At 32.5% G+C, this 17,006-nt stretch overlaps 1 protein-coding gene across 1 annotated transcript; it reads left to right on the forward strand.

Moving 5' to 3' along the window:
* The first annotated feature begins 7,089 nt into the window (after nucleotides 1–7,089).
* Nucleotides 7,090–14,294, forward strand: LOC146956261 (Transducin family protein / WD-40 repeat family protein). Its single transcript, XM_085728090.1, has 13 exons — nucleotides 7,090–7,333; nucleotides 8,171–8,323; nucleotides 8,460–8,576; nucleotides 8,666–8,750; nucleotides 9,692–9,800; nucleotides 9,908–9,975; nucleotides 10,104–10,229; nucleotides 10,331–11,232; nucleotides 11,484–11,684; nucleotides 11,794–11,854; nucleotides 13,025–13,138; nucleotides 13,695–13,808; nucleotides 13,885–14,294. Exons 1-13 carry the CDS (start codon nucleotides 7,254–7,256, stop codon nucleotides 13,984–13,986), a joined length of 2,232 nt encoding a protein of 743 aa, XP_085584216.1. The 5' UTR covers nucleotides 7,090–7,253; the 3' UTR covers nucleotides 13,987–14,294.
* Nucleotides 14,295–17,006: the final 2,712 nt, after the last annotated feature.

Consider the following 17,006-nt stretch of genomic DNA (forward strand, 5'->3'; position numbering starts at 1 on the left):
ACACCGTTGAACCGAGGGAGTGTCAAATATTGCAAATTTCTTTTGTAAGATTCAAAAGCTGATATCTGATGATGTTATCACAAAATTCTTAATCATTCAAATTGTGTACAGATGATGCTAGGCACATAACAACACAATTTTTCTTCATAATTCCCAACTTAATTGCATGGAAACGGATCCATAAAGCACAAACTCATTCTTATGTACAGCATCAAGATACGGGGTCCATTTCATTCACAAAAAGACGTACGTTGAAGGAGGGAAGGAGCCCTTTGGTCAACATTAGGGGTTGTTCCTTCCTTAAGGGTTATGCTAATTAGTGTGGAGAGTTGAGATCTTTCTCCATGTATGTTTTGTTCGTAGTAATAAAAATCATTTTTTTAAGAAGTTTGTTTGGATATGACTATATCAAAAAGATTTTTTATTTTCTCTCTTCTCTAAAAAAAATATGTATTTCTTAAGAAAATACTCTTAACAGATTCTCATTTAAAGTTGTTTTTAGATCTTTTGTAGATTCTTGGTGGTGATTTATTTATTTTTTTAAACTATAACAAATGGATGCAATAACAAGCGATTTATATTATTTTTTTAAAATGTTTTTTTCCTTAAAAATGTTATATTGAACGGGTAATTGAAAAAATACGATACATTGAGGGTTTCTGTTCATTCTTAGTCACAACGACTAGTCATTGGATTTATGTTTGATATATAGATAATACCAACATTATAAAAAGGATAAATTCATTTGTTAAATTTCAAAGTAACTCTTACTTGTACTGTTCAAATAAATACATAACAATGCAAAAGTTTCTGTCAAATTATCAATTTATTATATTATTTAATTTAGATAATATAATAAATTGATAACTTGACATAAACTTTTACATTTCTTTTGATAAATTGATAGTTTCCGTCTTAATATCGTTCATGTCTTTGCTGGTATTATAAAAAGGATAAATTCCTTTTGTTAGATTTCAAAGTAAGTCTTAATATAATATTCAAATAAACATCTAACAATGTAAAAATTCTCTCAAATTGATTTAAAACATCAATTTATTATATGATTATGGATACTATAAAATTAAAACATTTAAATGTGGATTAACCTGTTTGGGTTGGTCCAGTAGTCTTGACTTGGGACCTTGAAGTATACTTCTCTCAAGCTATTAGGTTCGATATAGTCGGTGTCAATTGCGATGAGTTAATTTGATTTTTTTTAATATTTAAATGAGTGAGTGTTAGAGTAAGTGTTGGAAAAGAGTGTTACTCATCTTTAAAATTTGTCATTCCAATACTTTTTTTTTATCAAGTAGTTTAGTGATTAAAAATTCACCTCTTAAACTGAATAAGTGGGGGAATCCATGATTCGAACCCTAGCCAAGCATTTCGCAATGTCCCTACCAACTGAACTATGATCGCCATGACTTGTTATTCCAATATTATTATTGAGATATGAGTTAAACTATTGTAATCATCATTTTGTATATATCTTATCTTATTTATGTAACACATAAAACTTTTCATTTTTTACATTAGTGACACACATTTATCTCTTGTTTGAATTTATGACACATATTTATTCTTACCCATACAAAAATGAAAACAAACAATGTACTAAGCCTTTTGTTCCTTATTTTAGTTTATGTTTGATTTCACTTCTAGATTGATAAAATTTGATTCTAAAGATGTAGAATTGATTCTAATATGTTTGGTTGATCTCAAATAAGATTGGTTTTTGCCTCCATAATTGATTCTACTTGAAGCTATAAATTGGAGTTATTGATTCTAAAATTTATTTTAACACTCAATGTAACGTCCTCCTTTTTATTTAATTATTTTAATTAGTTTTAGAATATATTTATATGATTGGTATGATTTACATGATTTATGTGATATTTTCTTATGTTATATGTTGGTATTTACTAGCATAATATAATTGTTATTTGGTGTAGAAATATATTTGTTATTTGTTATAGATATATTTGTTATTTGGTGTAGAAATATATTTGTTATTTGTTATAGATATATTTGTTACTTGGTGTAGAAATATATTTGTTATTTGTTAGAGATATATTTGTTATTGGTGTATTATTATTATTAAGTGGGGGAGAGATATATTTAATTTAGAAATAAATAAGATTATGAGGAATAGAGTAGTTTTGAGGTGTAAGAGAAATAAGAAGGGGGTTAGAATAGAAAGAAGAATAAGTTGTTGGGCCAAAATAGATTTAGGAAGAGCGTTTAGTATTATAAATAGAGAAGCTTAGGTTAGAAAGAGTTTACCGGAAACTGCTTTTTGGAAAAGAGGAGAACAAGAAAGAAGAGAAGAGGAGAGAAAAGTCAAGAGAAGAGGAGAAGACCTTAGGAAAGAAGAACGCTGCCGCTGATTCAAGAATTAATCTAAGGTGAGGGTGAGACTATCTTGCATTAATATTAAGTTGTTAAATCATTAGATTGCATCTAACAAGTTGGGGAAAGTTTGTGAGAATTTGAGAATTAGGGTTTTGAGAGAGATTTGATGATTAGATGATGAAAACTTGTTGAATTGATGTAGAAATTGTATACAGTCCTTAGATAACCCATAGGATGATTATTGGATGTAGTTTTGAGGTTAAAACCATGAAATTGGATTAGATGTTGGTGAGTTTAAGAATTAGGGTTTAATAATTGTAATAGGTTGTTAATAGATTTGAGAACCCTTTGAATTTGCATACAGTAAGTTGATGAATAATTAGTGTTCTAATGATAGGGCAATCATAGAGTAATGATTAGGATCAAGTTTGGAGAGTATTAGATCGAATAAGAAGTGGAAAAGATTTTCCCAAAGCGAAATCGCAGCTGAACTGCGATTTTGCTGTCAATGTGCAAAACGCGTTTTTATTGTCTCAGTTTGACAAGTTTAAGTTCCGAACTGGGTTTAGCTGTAAACACGAAAGTTGTAGGTATGGATGTTAGCTTTCTAATGCCGTTGGTCTCACGTCAATAGGATTTATAGAGCTTGAGTTATGGTCAAATTACTGCATGTAGGTCACAGTGAATTTTTATGGACTTTCAGCACAACTTTTCCGAATTTAAAATAAAAACTGGTATTGATCGGTACAGAATTGGTCTTACGCGTAAACATGAAAGTTTTAGATAATTTTGTTAGCTTTCTAGTGGCTTTGGTTTTACGTGAAAATAATGTTTGGTCTTTGAGTTATGATTAAAATACTACAGGGAGGTCTTAGCGATATTGTACGGTGACAGCATTCTCTGTTTCATGTTTTTGCGTTTTGTTCATATGTTTCTGTTTTGAATTGATCTTTGTTCTAAACATGAAAGTTGTTGATATTTGTGATATCTTTCCAGTAGCTTTGGTTTGACATGAAAATATGTTGTGGATAATTTATTATGTTTTTACAAAGATACATAGTGAATTATTGTCGATGTTTAAATACGATGTTATATGAAGTTGTTTATGATTGATGAATATGACGTTTTAAGATGTTGTTTATTATCATTTGATATTGTTATATTATGATATGACATGAATTATTTATGTGATCCATATGTTGTCAAGATGTTAAGACGTTAAGATGATAAGAGTTGTTAAGTCGTCGAGTTGTTATGAAGTCATCAAGTTGTTAAGATGTTATGTTGCCAAGATATCAAGATGTTAGGATGTCATAGATGTTCATAAAGTTTCTAAGACATAAGATGTTGAGTCCATGCATACTCATTTAAAGATGAGGGCTCATGCCCTGGAGCTTTTGCTCAACCACGACGATGGAGCTTTTTGCTCAACCACGACGATGGAGCTTTTGCTCAACCACGACGATGAGGGCTTATGCCCTAGGAGTATATTTATGCTCAACCACGATGATGAGGGCTTATGCCCTAAAATGGTACCACATGCATTTGCATTTTCATGATGATCAAAGATGGTTTAAGACGTTAAGAGTTGCATAGTCGAGTCTAGATGCATTGTCAGGTCAAGTTGTTAAGATGTCAAGTTATCGAGATGTTAAGATGTTAATATGTCAAGTTGATGAGCTATTAATGAAGTGCTTTATGAATGATTATGATGCTTAAGATGATGAATGATTATGATGTGTATGATGATTGATTACGAAGTTGCTTATGATGATTGATTATGAAGTTGTTTATGATAAGATGCTATGTGATTTATGATAAGATGCTATGTGATTTATGGTATGATGCTATGTGATTTATGATATGATGCTACATGTTTACTAATGATGATATGTGATGATGTATGTGATATTATTGATAATATAAGATGAAGTATATGACTAATATAGGAAGAATAGTGACACTAGTTAAGAAAGTTTAAGTTGTTAGATATGATTAATGAATTATAAGATGTTTAAGTTGTTGAATGTACTTTATATGATTTATATGCTTTATATTATTGTTTGAGAAATCTCACCCCTCTGCTTGGAAATGTTGCTCTTCGTATGGGTAACTTGCAGGTAACCAGGATTAGTTGCGGTCGTGAGTGGACTCCTCACAAGTGTGTCTTAGGTGCTCTGATACGTAACGGGATGGGATTATGTCTTTACTTTCTGTTCCTTACGTATTACTTTATGAATCTTTCAAGAATTGATGTTGAACTAAGTTTTATGAAATTTTATATTGAGGCCCTTGTGCCAAAGATTATTTAAGTTGTCAAACTATTCCGCTGCGAAGTTTTAAAGATTATGTTGTTATATTTTTGAAGGATAAATTATTATTCCATTTACGTTTTTTTAAGAAATGTGACATTCCTTTTTATGATGAAAAACTCTGATTTTATTTAAGAAATTTTTACGTTGGGAAAACGGGGTGTTACACTCAACTTTTATTTCAACTCACATTTACACGACTTTATCCAAACATACATCACTTTACATTCAATTTTTTATTCATAATAAATTTTACAAAATCAATTCACTTAAAATCAATTTTTGTCAAAACAAAACCAAACATACACTTTAGTCAAAACTAAATATATATTCCACTCGAACTTTGATATACACAAATAATCAAATGCATTTTGGTTCAAACTTAGGCCAACACACATTTGACTTAGTTTTTTCAGTTTTTCTTCTGCTATTCAAATAACAATGTAACAGTTTCAACCCACTTGGGTTGGCCTGGTGGCATTGACTTGGGTCTTGGGAGTGTGCTCCTCCGCAAGGTCTCAGGTTCGATTCTCTGTAGTGCCAATTTGGGTGAGCTATTTAGCTTCTTCAAAAAAAAACAATGTAGCAGTTTCTCTCAAATTTCTCTCAAATTTATTTAAGACATCAATTTATTATATCATATTATATCAAGACAATAATTATATCAAGACAATTATATCAAGACAATAATATAGAGTCCATCTTTGCTCCATTTAGCTTTGCTCAATTTATTCCATTTTATTGCATGGATGTGTGACACATGGTAAAAATAAATCCAAAGGCTGAGATTAAAAGGTTAACATAAACACTTATCCATCTTATTCCTCTCATCATCCCCATCCCTGGTACACTACACCCATCTCTCTTCTTCTCATCGCCTCTCTCTCTCCACCACCGCCTCCGCCTTGCATCTGGGTGAGCAAGGCTAAATGGAGCAAAGATGGACTCAATAACATTCATGTGTCACATTTTTTTTTACAAATTGGTTTTTTTCTTTCTTTTTGGTGTTGCTTCCCAATATTTGAAATTAAATATTTTTAACTTATTCCAATTATTATTAAGATATAAGTTAAACTATTGTAATGATTTATGTAAAAAAAAAAACTATTGTAATAATTTTTGTAAAAAAAAAAAACCATAGTAATAATTATTTAGTATATATCTTGTTCATGTAACACATGAATGTTTTCACATTTATCTTTTGTTCTTATCTATATATAAATGAAAAGAAACAATGTATTAAGTCCTTTTTTTTCATTCTTTTAGTCAAAACTAATTAACTAAATGTATATTCAGATGGACTAAAATAAGCAAATTATCAAATGTATCTGATTCAAACTTGGTCAAATACATTTGACTCTGAGGAAGAACCAACGTAAGCATTGAAAATAAGTTAGGGTATCTTTCTAATGCTACATATTTTGTTACTATTGTACTCGGTCCCTCTCAAAACATGTGATATAGTTTGATTATTTCATTATTCACGTGACATAATTTACCCATATTTTTCTATTAATATATAATAAAAACATACAGTAGAATAAAAGATGTTGTTGGGTTTGTTTAGATGAACATTTTTAAAATTTCATATTTTTTTCTAATAGATAATTAAAAATAGGTTAATTAAGTAAACGATCCTTATAAATATTCAGAATTTCATTTTTAGTCCATAAAAAAATCGCACTTTTCAGTCCCTCTTAAATTTTCCGTCTGCATTTTTAGTCAATGTATAATTTTCCATCAACATTTTACTTTCTTTAAAAAAAAATCTTCAGCATTTTTAGTCCCTAAGAATGATAAAGAAAAATATTACAAGACTAAAAAGTGCAATTTTTTTAGGTATTAGAAATAATTTTATGGATATTCATATGTACCATTTACTTAATTAACCCTTAAAAATATTAAAGATCAAAATTGTATATTAACATATGTGAAACAATCATCTAGATGTCACTCATTTTAAAATGGATGAACTATGTCAAGTCTTTAGTTCATCCAATTTAAACATTATCAAATTATCAAATGTATTCGGTAGGCATTTAAACCAAATACATTTGACCTTAAGAAAGTAGTAATCCTAATTTAAGTGTTAAAGAAAACAAGTTAGGGTACTTTCCCAATGCTTCCTCTCTCTCACTATGTAGTAACTCATCAAAGACATAAACATGAGAAGTACTTCTAAGACCATCAATTAGAGGACCAAACAAACATGAAACATGCAAATCATCATGTTAAATTCCAACATCATCCATGTCTTTGATTCAAAGTACAACTAGAACTATAATTTCAACAAAACTATTTACACCTAGACGCCACGTCATCATCTTTATCAAAATCCTCACCCAAAAACTTTTGAAAATTATCTTTTCCACCCCAAATTCGATTCTTCTAGTTCTTCAGTTTTTCTTCCGTTATTCCTCCTAAGCACCAATATATAGATATAGAGAGAGAAAGAAAGAGGACCTTAGAGAGAGAGAAACTTTGTGTTCTTCGAATTGTTTCGTTAACAACACAAACGGCGCTTTCCATAAATTCAATCAAGAACCAATTTCTCAGATTTGATCCTTCTTTCTTTAATCTCAATTCTCCATGGAATTTTCCATGGAATCAGCGGAACTTCATCCTCTGTGTCATGATCAACCCTCATCCTCCCAGAATTCCAACACCAGGTATGAATTTTCCATATCTTCTTTGTTAATATTCAATTTGATTCAGTTTTTGATACATATGATATTCAATTCTGGATTGTAGTAGTAATTTGATTGTGAATTTTGATGTGTTATTATGATTTTTATGACCTAAGTATTTTTTTTTTAAGTTGTTATATACATTTTGTGATTATATTAATCTTGTTTTACTATTGTTGCTGTTAAGTTAGCTGAGATTTTTAGGTTGAAGCTTGATTAAACCCTAAATAATTATGTGGTTATTAATTCTCAGGGTTGGTTTTATATTATATGAATCTATGTTGTTAAATTTTGAAGTTGAATTGGACCTAAGTATTTTGAAGTAATTTTAATTCACTGTATTGATTCAACTAGGGCTTACTCAGTTATTTGAACTTAGCTTGAGGGTTAGGTCAAACTAATTTGACATCTGATTTGCATCATTTTTTACAAGTTAATTGGGATGATAACAAAAAAAATTGGCCCGGATGAAAAATACACGAATTTAATGACCATAAATGCTTGATAGTGTGACAGTCACAGGAAATTTATACACATGTTGTTGAATGATTGTTGAGGATTAAACTCGTTGACAACTTAGGGTAAATTTTTTTTGAAATTTATGCTCATGCTGCTTTGTTTGTTAGATATCAGACCATATTTATTCCCACCATACATATGCTTAGCATGCTTAATTGAACAGCCAATGTCGAATTCATTATTGTTAGCTGTGGCATTTAACAGATCCACCCACCTTGTTTATTGTGAATTTGAAGTATGTATTTTTTTGTTACAATGTTCCTCACATGATTTTTTATTTTTATTTTTAAATTTGGGCAGTGGTAGAAATGTCTTCAGTTTGCTAGCTCAAAGAGAGATTTCACCTAGAAACAAGCATGTACGAAAGTGTCACTGGGGAGAATCTTCTGAATCAAAATCTGGATGTTCTCGTTCTAGAACAGTGGTAGATGCAAAGTGTGGTCTCCTCTCATGGTACTTACACAACTTTAGTCCGTTCAGTGTATAATTTATACCGAATAAAAACAAAGCCTTTTGTCGACTGTGAATTTGTTTCCTTTCTCTAGGAAAGTCAATTACGAGGACTGACATTTTTAAATTTGATTTCCAGGGTCGAGGCTGAGTCATTGCAGCATTTGTCAGCCAAGTATTGCCCTTTATTGCCTGCCCCACGGTCTACTATTGCTGCAGCATTTAGTCCAGATGGGAAAATTCTTGCCTCCACACAGTAAGTTGCAATTGGATTTTCTTCTCTTGTGCCAATTTGAATCACAGACTCTTTATGATTGAATTTTTGTGTGCTTTTGGCATGTGCAGTGGTGACCACACAGTTAAGATCATTGATTGTGAAACTGGAAATTGCTTGAAGGTATTAGTTGGCCACAGAAGGACGCCTTGGGTGGTAAGCTTTGGCTTAATTTCTTGTCTCTACCTTTTTCCTTTTCATTTCTTTTTGTCTGGTTATAACTTATAGACAATGTCATGAACCAAGTGAATAATAATTTTATATTATATCTCAACACCTCCTGAAAGTGTTGTGGGCCCATAACCCATGTCTCCTTGAATCGGATCTAAGATTTGATACCGACTTGATCAATTAGTTTATTGAATACTACTTGTTGTTGTTGATTAATGATTATAATTGTACGATAGAGCATGTATTATATATGACTAATTACTACTTTCCTATAGTAGAGCTACACTATGAGTTACATACCCGTCCTAATAAAAGGAAGTTAAGTAAGAAATCTGTACTGGGAAATGAAATAGAAATATTAACTCTTAACAGAATTAATATATTTCCATTAAGTTTGATGAGATATATCCAGAAGACGAGCCAATTTATGGAGTTGAGTTTATAGATTTTTCATTTCTATCAAAGCACTAACCAGCTACTCAATTTTGGTTGTTAGTGTGTACTTCAAGAATTCAATAATCTAGATTTTATTTTGTTTAAGAAGATATGTCATGTAAAATTAATTTCATGTTTCTTTGCCGTTGCATTCAATTTTATACCATGTTATTTCCCATGGCTTGTAAAGTGAGTTTGATTTTGGCACTTTTCAATTCAAGTGTGCGACAAATATGTGCTGTTGAATATTTTTCTTTGATTCTTTTGTACTTTTTGGGAAATTGCATGAGTACTTCTATGAAAGAGGCAATGCAAATTATATAATCTTTTTGATTCCCTGTAATCTCTAATGCCAAGTGGTTTTGTGCCCATAGTTACAGAATATGAGAACCGTTCTAGGCATATGTCCTGATGGGTGCTTCAAATCCTAGCACAGTCTTAGTGTTTGTTTTTATAGTCTTCATTTGGAATAATGTGTTAATCGGCTACAGGTTAGGTTCCATCCATTGCAACGACAGATACTTGCTAGTGGGAGTTTGGACCAAGAAGTTCGTTTATGGGATGCTAGCTCATCAGAGTGGATTTTATCTCACTATTTTTGTAACTACACTACCCATCTCCCCTTTTCTATTGTTAATCACATTTGAAGCTATTACTGAATTTGTTGTTGGTTTCTCTTTGATGAACTTAATGGGTTATTTTCTCAGATCGCCCTATTGCATCTCTCGCTTTCCATGCCAATGGGGAAATAATTGCTGTTGCATCAGGTCACAAGGTAACAATGTAGTGTAGTGTTTTTACCGAGAACCTGCCATGTGTTATAACCTTTGGTGACATGTTCTACCTTTGTTTTTTTATTTTTTTATTTTGTTTAATTGTGATTTGGATGGAATACTGTGTCAGTTGTACGTGTGGCACTACAAAAATGCAAGGGAATTATCTTCACCAGTATTTGTGTTGAAGACAAGGCGCTCGCTACGGGCTGTGCATTTTCACCCGCATGGGGCACCATATCTTTTAACTGCTCAGGTGAGTGAACTGACTTGGATTAATTAACTGGCTTCATGTGCTATAAAAACTATTACTTTTTGGATTTTCTTTTTTGTCACCATATTTGGATTGATGTGCAGGTCAATGATCTCAACTCTTCAGATTGCTCAATGACAGAGGCAACATCTCATGGTCATTTAGAATATCCTCCACCGGCTGTTTTTGTCACAAATGTTCATCCCAGGACGCAGATCAACATGTCAAGTGAACCACCAGTGTCAAGAGTTGAATTGCAGCATGCTAGTAACGATGTTGGTTTGAGTAGCATGCAGGTTGAACAATACGGTACTCGATTGTCAAACTCCGAGATACCCACTAGCTCTCAAACCGGAGCAGAATATAATGGCCATACTACTTTGCCTAATCAAATGAGAATTGGCATCAATAACCTCACAATGGGTGGTAGGGAGGCTTATGAAACAGAACCAGCCGAAGCAAGCCAACATGAAAACGCTGATCATGTTGTAAAACGCGTTGAACTCTCTGAGCTTGGTCAATTTCCTCAGATTGTTCCGTCACCAGATTCTAATGGATGGGAGCTGCCTTTTCTGCAAGGATGGTTAGTCGGTCAAAGCCAAGTTGGTGTTCCCTCAATGCTTCCTCAACAGATTGGTTCTTTCACTATGCCATCTAATCTGTTCACCACCAATGTTGAGCTAGCTGTGCCACCTTCAGGAATGCCCAATGGCATCAGCATACCTGCAGTTTTACAATCAGGTTTACAGAATCAATTTTCACCATCCCGTTTACCTGTAACTGATTTTGGCAATCTCGTTCCTTCTATTAATTTGCCGCATGATGGGTTTGATAGCCAAACCATTATAAATCGAATCCAGTCGGAACTTGCCAAATCAGTGGCCACTGCAGCTGCTACAGAATTACCTTGCACTGTTAACTTAAAAGTATGGTCATATGACTTAAAAAATCCCTGCGCCCCACTACAAAGATGCCGTCTAACTATACCACATGTCGTCCTCTGCAGGTACCTTCTGAAGTTATGAACCTATCATATCTGCTCCAGCATGTGATTGATATAGTGTTATTGTTAATTTTCTTTGCTTTTGCATGCATAATGTGAATTGAGTGCTTTTCTTTTTTATTGTGAATGAACATAGACTGATTACTTGATGGAAATTGATTAATATTATAAAGTTGTTATAGAAATGTTTGGAGTGACTTTGTGGAACTATACTCGATTGTATTTAGATTTTTAATTTGCAACTGTGTTTGCAGTGAAATGGGTGCCCATTTTTCACCATGTGGTAGATTTTTAGCCGCCTGTGTTGCATGTATGCACCCTCATATGGAAGCTGATCCAGGATTACAAACTCTTGTACACCAGGAGCCTGGACTTCCAACATCACCAACTCGACATCCAATCTCAGCACATCAAGTAATGTATGAGCTCCGGATGTATTCCCTGGAGGAAGCAACGTACGACTCTTCCTTTCAACAATTGTTGCTAGTATTTAATTATTCCTCTCAGATGTACTCTAGTCCAAGCATATCATTAAAATTTATGTATATACATTTCTTTTAACAGATTTGGATCGGTGCTTGTATCACGACCAATTAGAGCTGCTCATTGCCTGACTTCAATCCAGGTCAGTTAATTTACTTTATCACCTGGTTGATGTAAATTATGCAAACTTAAAATAATTACATTTTGAATACATTATTCTTTTTTTGGGTTAAATATGTTTTTCCGTCCCTTGAAAATTACCTGCTTTCATTTTTAGTCCTCAAAATAAAATAAAAAAGAGGCACTTTGTCGTCCTTACAGTATTTTCCTGCGCCCAGTTTTAGTCCCTGCTAAAACCAATTTGGATTAATTATCCTTAAACCTTTAAATTTTTGAATTATTTTTTGTAGACATGTTTAGAACATTATAAGAAGTTCTTTTACCACAATTTTGAATTTTTTAGCATAAGATGAATTAAATATGAATGAATGTTTTAAACGCCAAAAGTTCAATATGAAAGTAATGAAAATCTGGACCTAGTAATCAATTTTTGAGCTCATTCTTTGCAGAGAAACTTTTATAATGTTCTAAACATGTCTGCAAAAAAAAAATCATTCAAAAATACATGTTAACTTAACAGTAGGGAATAAAAGTGCGTGCAGGAAAATTTTATAGGGACGACGAAGTGTGCCACCTTTTTTTATGAGCACGAGAAATGGAAGTTGGTGATTTTGTAGGGATGAAAAAAATATTTAACCCTTGTTTTTTTGACACAAAAATGTATTGTTGTTGAAAGCTATTTAATTTATATTTTGTGAATAGCAAGTTATTACTGTATTGTTTAACATTGTAGGTGCTATGCAGTTTGTACTTTTTTTTACTCTTTTTTCATCACAATATTACAACAGTTTGTTTCGTCCTTTTTAATTTATGTTCAGCATATGCCCTCAATCCTCATAATCATATTTCTATTTTTCGTTTACATGTTTGCATCTTTTTTCAATATTATCAATACATGATGAATAATTTCCCATATCTCTGTCCCTCCCTCCTGCGCACACACACACACACACACACACACACACACACACACACACACAGTTTGTATTACACAAACAAAAGGTAAATCCATTGGCACTATAATTGTTATCACACTTATCCTAATAGTTTACTTACCTATTTTTGTCTTGAAGTTGCATGGGTCATTTAAATATTAATAGCTACTACAGTCACATTTCACTTGATTAGCAAATAATCAAAAAATTACTTTTCTTGGTGGATTGAATTTGTGCAACTGTTGTTTTAAATGTAGTTCTCGCCTACATCTGAGCATATTCTGCTCGCCTATGGTCGACGTCATAGCTCTCTTCTGAAAAGCATTGTCATTGATGGAGAAAAAACATCATCAATATATACAGTCTTGGAGGTAAAAATGGTTTTCCTTTTCTCAATCTAAAATTATCTTATCATGTGAACTGTACTTCATTGTGATATCAATAATAATAGAATCCCTCATGTCTCGAATAAAAGAAAAAAATATTCATATTTTTTTAATGTTGTCATTTCTAAATACCTCTAATTTAATGGAAGTATTATTTTTCAGAGATTCTTATTTTCATGAAACAAGTTTCCATGAACGACATTTTTAGAATGCACTTATTTTTTTTTATGGGATCAAGAAAATTAATCTCACTTAAACAAATTTCTTATCAAGTGTGAAGTTATTTAGTTTTGCTTACAATCAAATTTGGAGTGAGTATACATTTACGTATTATAATCTCTATATAATTATTGGTCAACAAGTAGGCACTATTTATGGAACATTAATGTTTAGTTGTTGTGTTGGCTGGTGAATGATAGTAATTTATTCTTGTGTTTGAACTATCATTGATTGTTCCCAGTCATCTCATTCATGTATTTGTTGTTGTAATGAAAGATGTTTTGAGCTGAATTTCGTGCCTTTGAATTTGTTTGTGTTTTAGGTATATAGAGTATCAGATATGGAACTTGTCAGGGTGCTTTCTAGTGCAGAGGATGAGGTCAATGTGGCATGCTTTCATCCTTTTCCTGGGGGAGGGCTTGTCTATGGAACCAAGGTATGCTTTTGAATGCAAACTGAAAATTTTCACTTATATTATTTGATTGATAACCCTTTGCTCGTGGTGGTTGTAGGAAGGAAAGCTTAGGGTCTTCCAGTTTGACCGTACTTGTAATGTGAATGGCACTGGATCTGGTTACTTCCCTGAGGAGAACATGATTGGAGTCGATCAATGAGCAAGGTGTCATACATTACATATTTTTGGGGTTTCTAACTTTTTTAGATGATTTTAATTTTATTTTCCTGTGGATGGAAGTGAATTTTTCACCCTTTCCTTCTGCTCTTGGTTAATTATTGAACAGTCAAAGTAAGAAAGGTTTCTATATCATGGCCATTTTCAGGACACATGATATATTGATTTTCGCATGTAAGTTACATGTGAAAATGTAAGGTGTTGTAGAAGTTCAAAAACTATAAAGAACTAGCAAGTATGTTGTACATTATGCGGTGCTCTTTTGTTAAACGTGAAAAAATATTTTGAAAAGATGAATGTTTTTAGAAAATTAGTTTAGTATTAATAAAAGTAAAATATAATAAATCAATTGGTTGGGGTTTGAGTGGTTAATCAAGTCGATAAGGTCGAATTGATCATGAGTACTCAAGTTTGATCTCTGGCTGAGGCAATATTTGGCTAGACTTTATTTGCCCCTCTATCAAACTTCGAATTATCAGGGGCCCTTTTCCTTGGGAGTTGGATGATTAAGAAAAAAAAGTATTAAAAACTTAAATTTTAAAAATTTCAAGAATTGGTATAATTTATAAAAGAATATTTTAATTATGATTTTGTAAATATTCTATTATTGTTAATATCACTATCACACATTTTCATTATTCTTAGTTTTTTTCGATTCTTATCTTTTCACTTTGTTCTATGTGTGTTCTAATTTGATTTGCCTAATGACTTGATTTTCAACTTCAACTGAAATGAACTTTTTCTTAAAAAAAATTGGGAAATTTGTTGCAACTTATAATAGTCATTAACAAGGTTTTTTTTTCTTCGGTAAACAAGATAATATAACATCTTTATATTCTGATGTCTTAACATATATTTAGAGGTCGATGCCCGGCATTGTTTTGTCATAGTAACTACTTTCATGCTTGTGCAACAAAGCGTCAAATCGTAATGTAATTACGATCATTTGTATGTTGGCTTTTCCCATCTTAATTTTACATGTTCCTCGAATATTTCACTATGAATAAGCCATAATTTTATGTTACTTTAAAGTCATGGCCTTACATTTTTGTGCTAAAAGAATATTTGCTTTTGCTTCTTTTTTTTTTTAATGCCCGTTGTACAGGCTTTTATGCCTGTTATATTGCCGACCCCACTTAGTGGGATAAGGCTTGGTTGTTGTTGTATATAGGCTTTTAAATTCCTAATGTGAAAAGACACGACTTCATTGAATGAACACCAAAATTGTCCCTGAAATTTCAATGTTTCATCTATTCAGTCCCTTACATTGATTAGTCTGGTCTAGTTAACACAGTGGTGTCGAGGTGTCGCATTAACTGCCCTGCTGACACTGATGAAATGGTACACATAGACATCACGGATGAAATACCTAAAGCTGTCCCTGAAATTTGGGAGTTTTATCAATTCAGTCCTTGCTTTGATGAATTCCAAAACCTTCTTAGCTTTACCAAATATTAGTTGGTATGGACAATGCATAATATATGCAAGGTCCGGGTTCGAACCCCTGCTACCACAAAAAAAAAATTAGTTTGGTCTCTGTCAGTTTCAGTTTCTTTAACATTGTGTTGCTGAGGTGATCCGATAATTACCTTGTCAAAAGTTAGATGAGAAGTAGAAGGGTTCAAATTTGGACAACTAGATGTTGGAAATATTCAACAGAGCAAATGATTTTGTACGATTCGAATCAATCTGTCCATATTGTTCCACTTACACCGCCCTCCGCCATAACGATGCAATCAAATGAGGCGGCATGGGAGAAGGATGTGGATGCAGCAGTATTGGCACATTGGTTCCAATAGTACTCGTTTGCTCTTTTAACCACTAACATCTTGCCTCCAATAATTGATCACTTCTACTTCACCTGTCTTATTTCATTAGCGATTCATATATCAGTAACAAGTATAATTGTGTGCACATATTTTTTTCTATGGAGAATTGATGTGAGTTGTTTCATCAGCCTTTCATATATCTGTAGCAATAGCAAGTGTACTTGTGTGCACATATTATCTTTGGAGAATTGACGTGAGTTTAAAGTTTCATCAGGCTTTCATATATCTGTATGGAGAATTGATGTGAGTTTAAATGTTGGTTTTGTTGCATGTGGATACTAATGTGATGTGTGCAAGTATTTTCGAATCATCAAACATACATTTATCGACCTATTCCCTCCCCATGTGAGTCCTGATCTAACACTCCCTCTCGCATGATCTGATGACCAATTGAAAATTGGAGAATAATCTGATGACTAATTGAAAATTAGAGAACCGTTGCTAATTGTATTGTTTGCATATCTGTTATTATTGGTATGTTTAATTTCAAACATGTACCTTTTAAATCACAATGTTATATGAGGCCAAGGTGCATACATTTAGAGCTGGATCATATAGCTATTGATGTTCTAAACTTTCTAGCATGAATAGCTATTAATGTTTTAAACTTTATAGCATGATAATCAATTGTTCCAACTTCCAACTATTGCTTGTAATAGTGTTGCAAGCAATGCATATCATCGGATGAGGCACATATGATATCAGCTTTTGAGGGGACGTGTTAATTTGTTTCCTTGTTGTATTTTGCGGCTTTTTCATGGTGGATTCTAGGGTGAGGGTGCTTAAGTTCCTCACCGGTGGTCCACTTTCATATATCATCATATTTATTTAAAGGTTTAGACGAGTTATTAAAAAAGTGAGAATACATTTCTTTCCTCACGCAATCCTTGCTCCTCCGTCTCCCTCTCCGTTCACTGACTCTACCCCTAAATCTAGCCACCGCCACTAGATCTCCGCTAAACAACCATCTACCATTCTGTCTCCATCCACCTCTAGTGTTTTACATAAATTCCTTAAAATTTGCTGCTTGTACAGAAGTTATGTTTATGTCATAACACTAGTGTGTATAAGAGTTAACAGAAATATAATTATTCAATTAACACATTTATATGTTAATTCGTTTATTCAGAGACATTTATTAGGAAGAAGAATGTTTATACCCGAGTCACCATTT

Source organism: Medicago sativa, chromosome 1 (assembly GCF_051527215.1).
Source record: "Medicago sativa cultivar Bolivia chromosome 1, Bolivia_mono, whole genome shotgun sequence".
Taxonomy (NCBI): Eukaryota; Viridiplantae; Streptophyta; class Magnoliopsida; order Fabales; family Fabaceae; genus Medicago; species Medicago sativa.

Excerpts from the sequence above, each read along its gene's own strand:
- LOC146956261 (XM_085728090.1), top strand. The coding sequence starts at position 7,254 with ATGGAATTTTCCATGGAATCAGCGGAACTTCATCCTCTGTGTCATGAT. Across the intron at positions 8,324-8,459 it reads AAGTGTGGTCTCCTCTCATG|GGTCGAGGCTGAGTCATTGC; the intron begins GTACTTACACAA and ends TTTGATTTCCAG. Across the intron at positions 8,751-9,691 it reads ACAGAAGGACGCCTTGGGTG|GTTAGGTTCCATCCATTGCA; the intron begins GTAAGCTTTGGC and ends AATCGGCTACAG.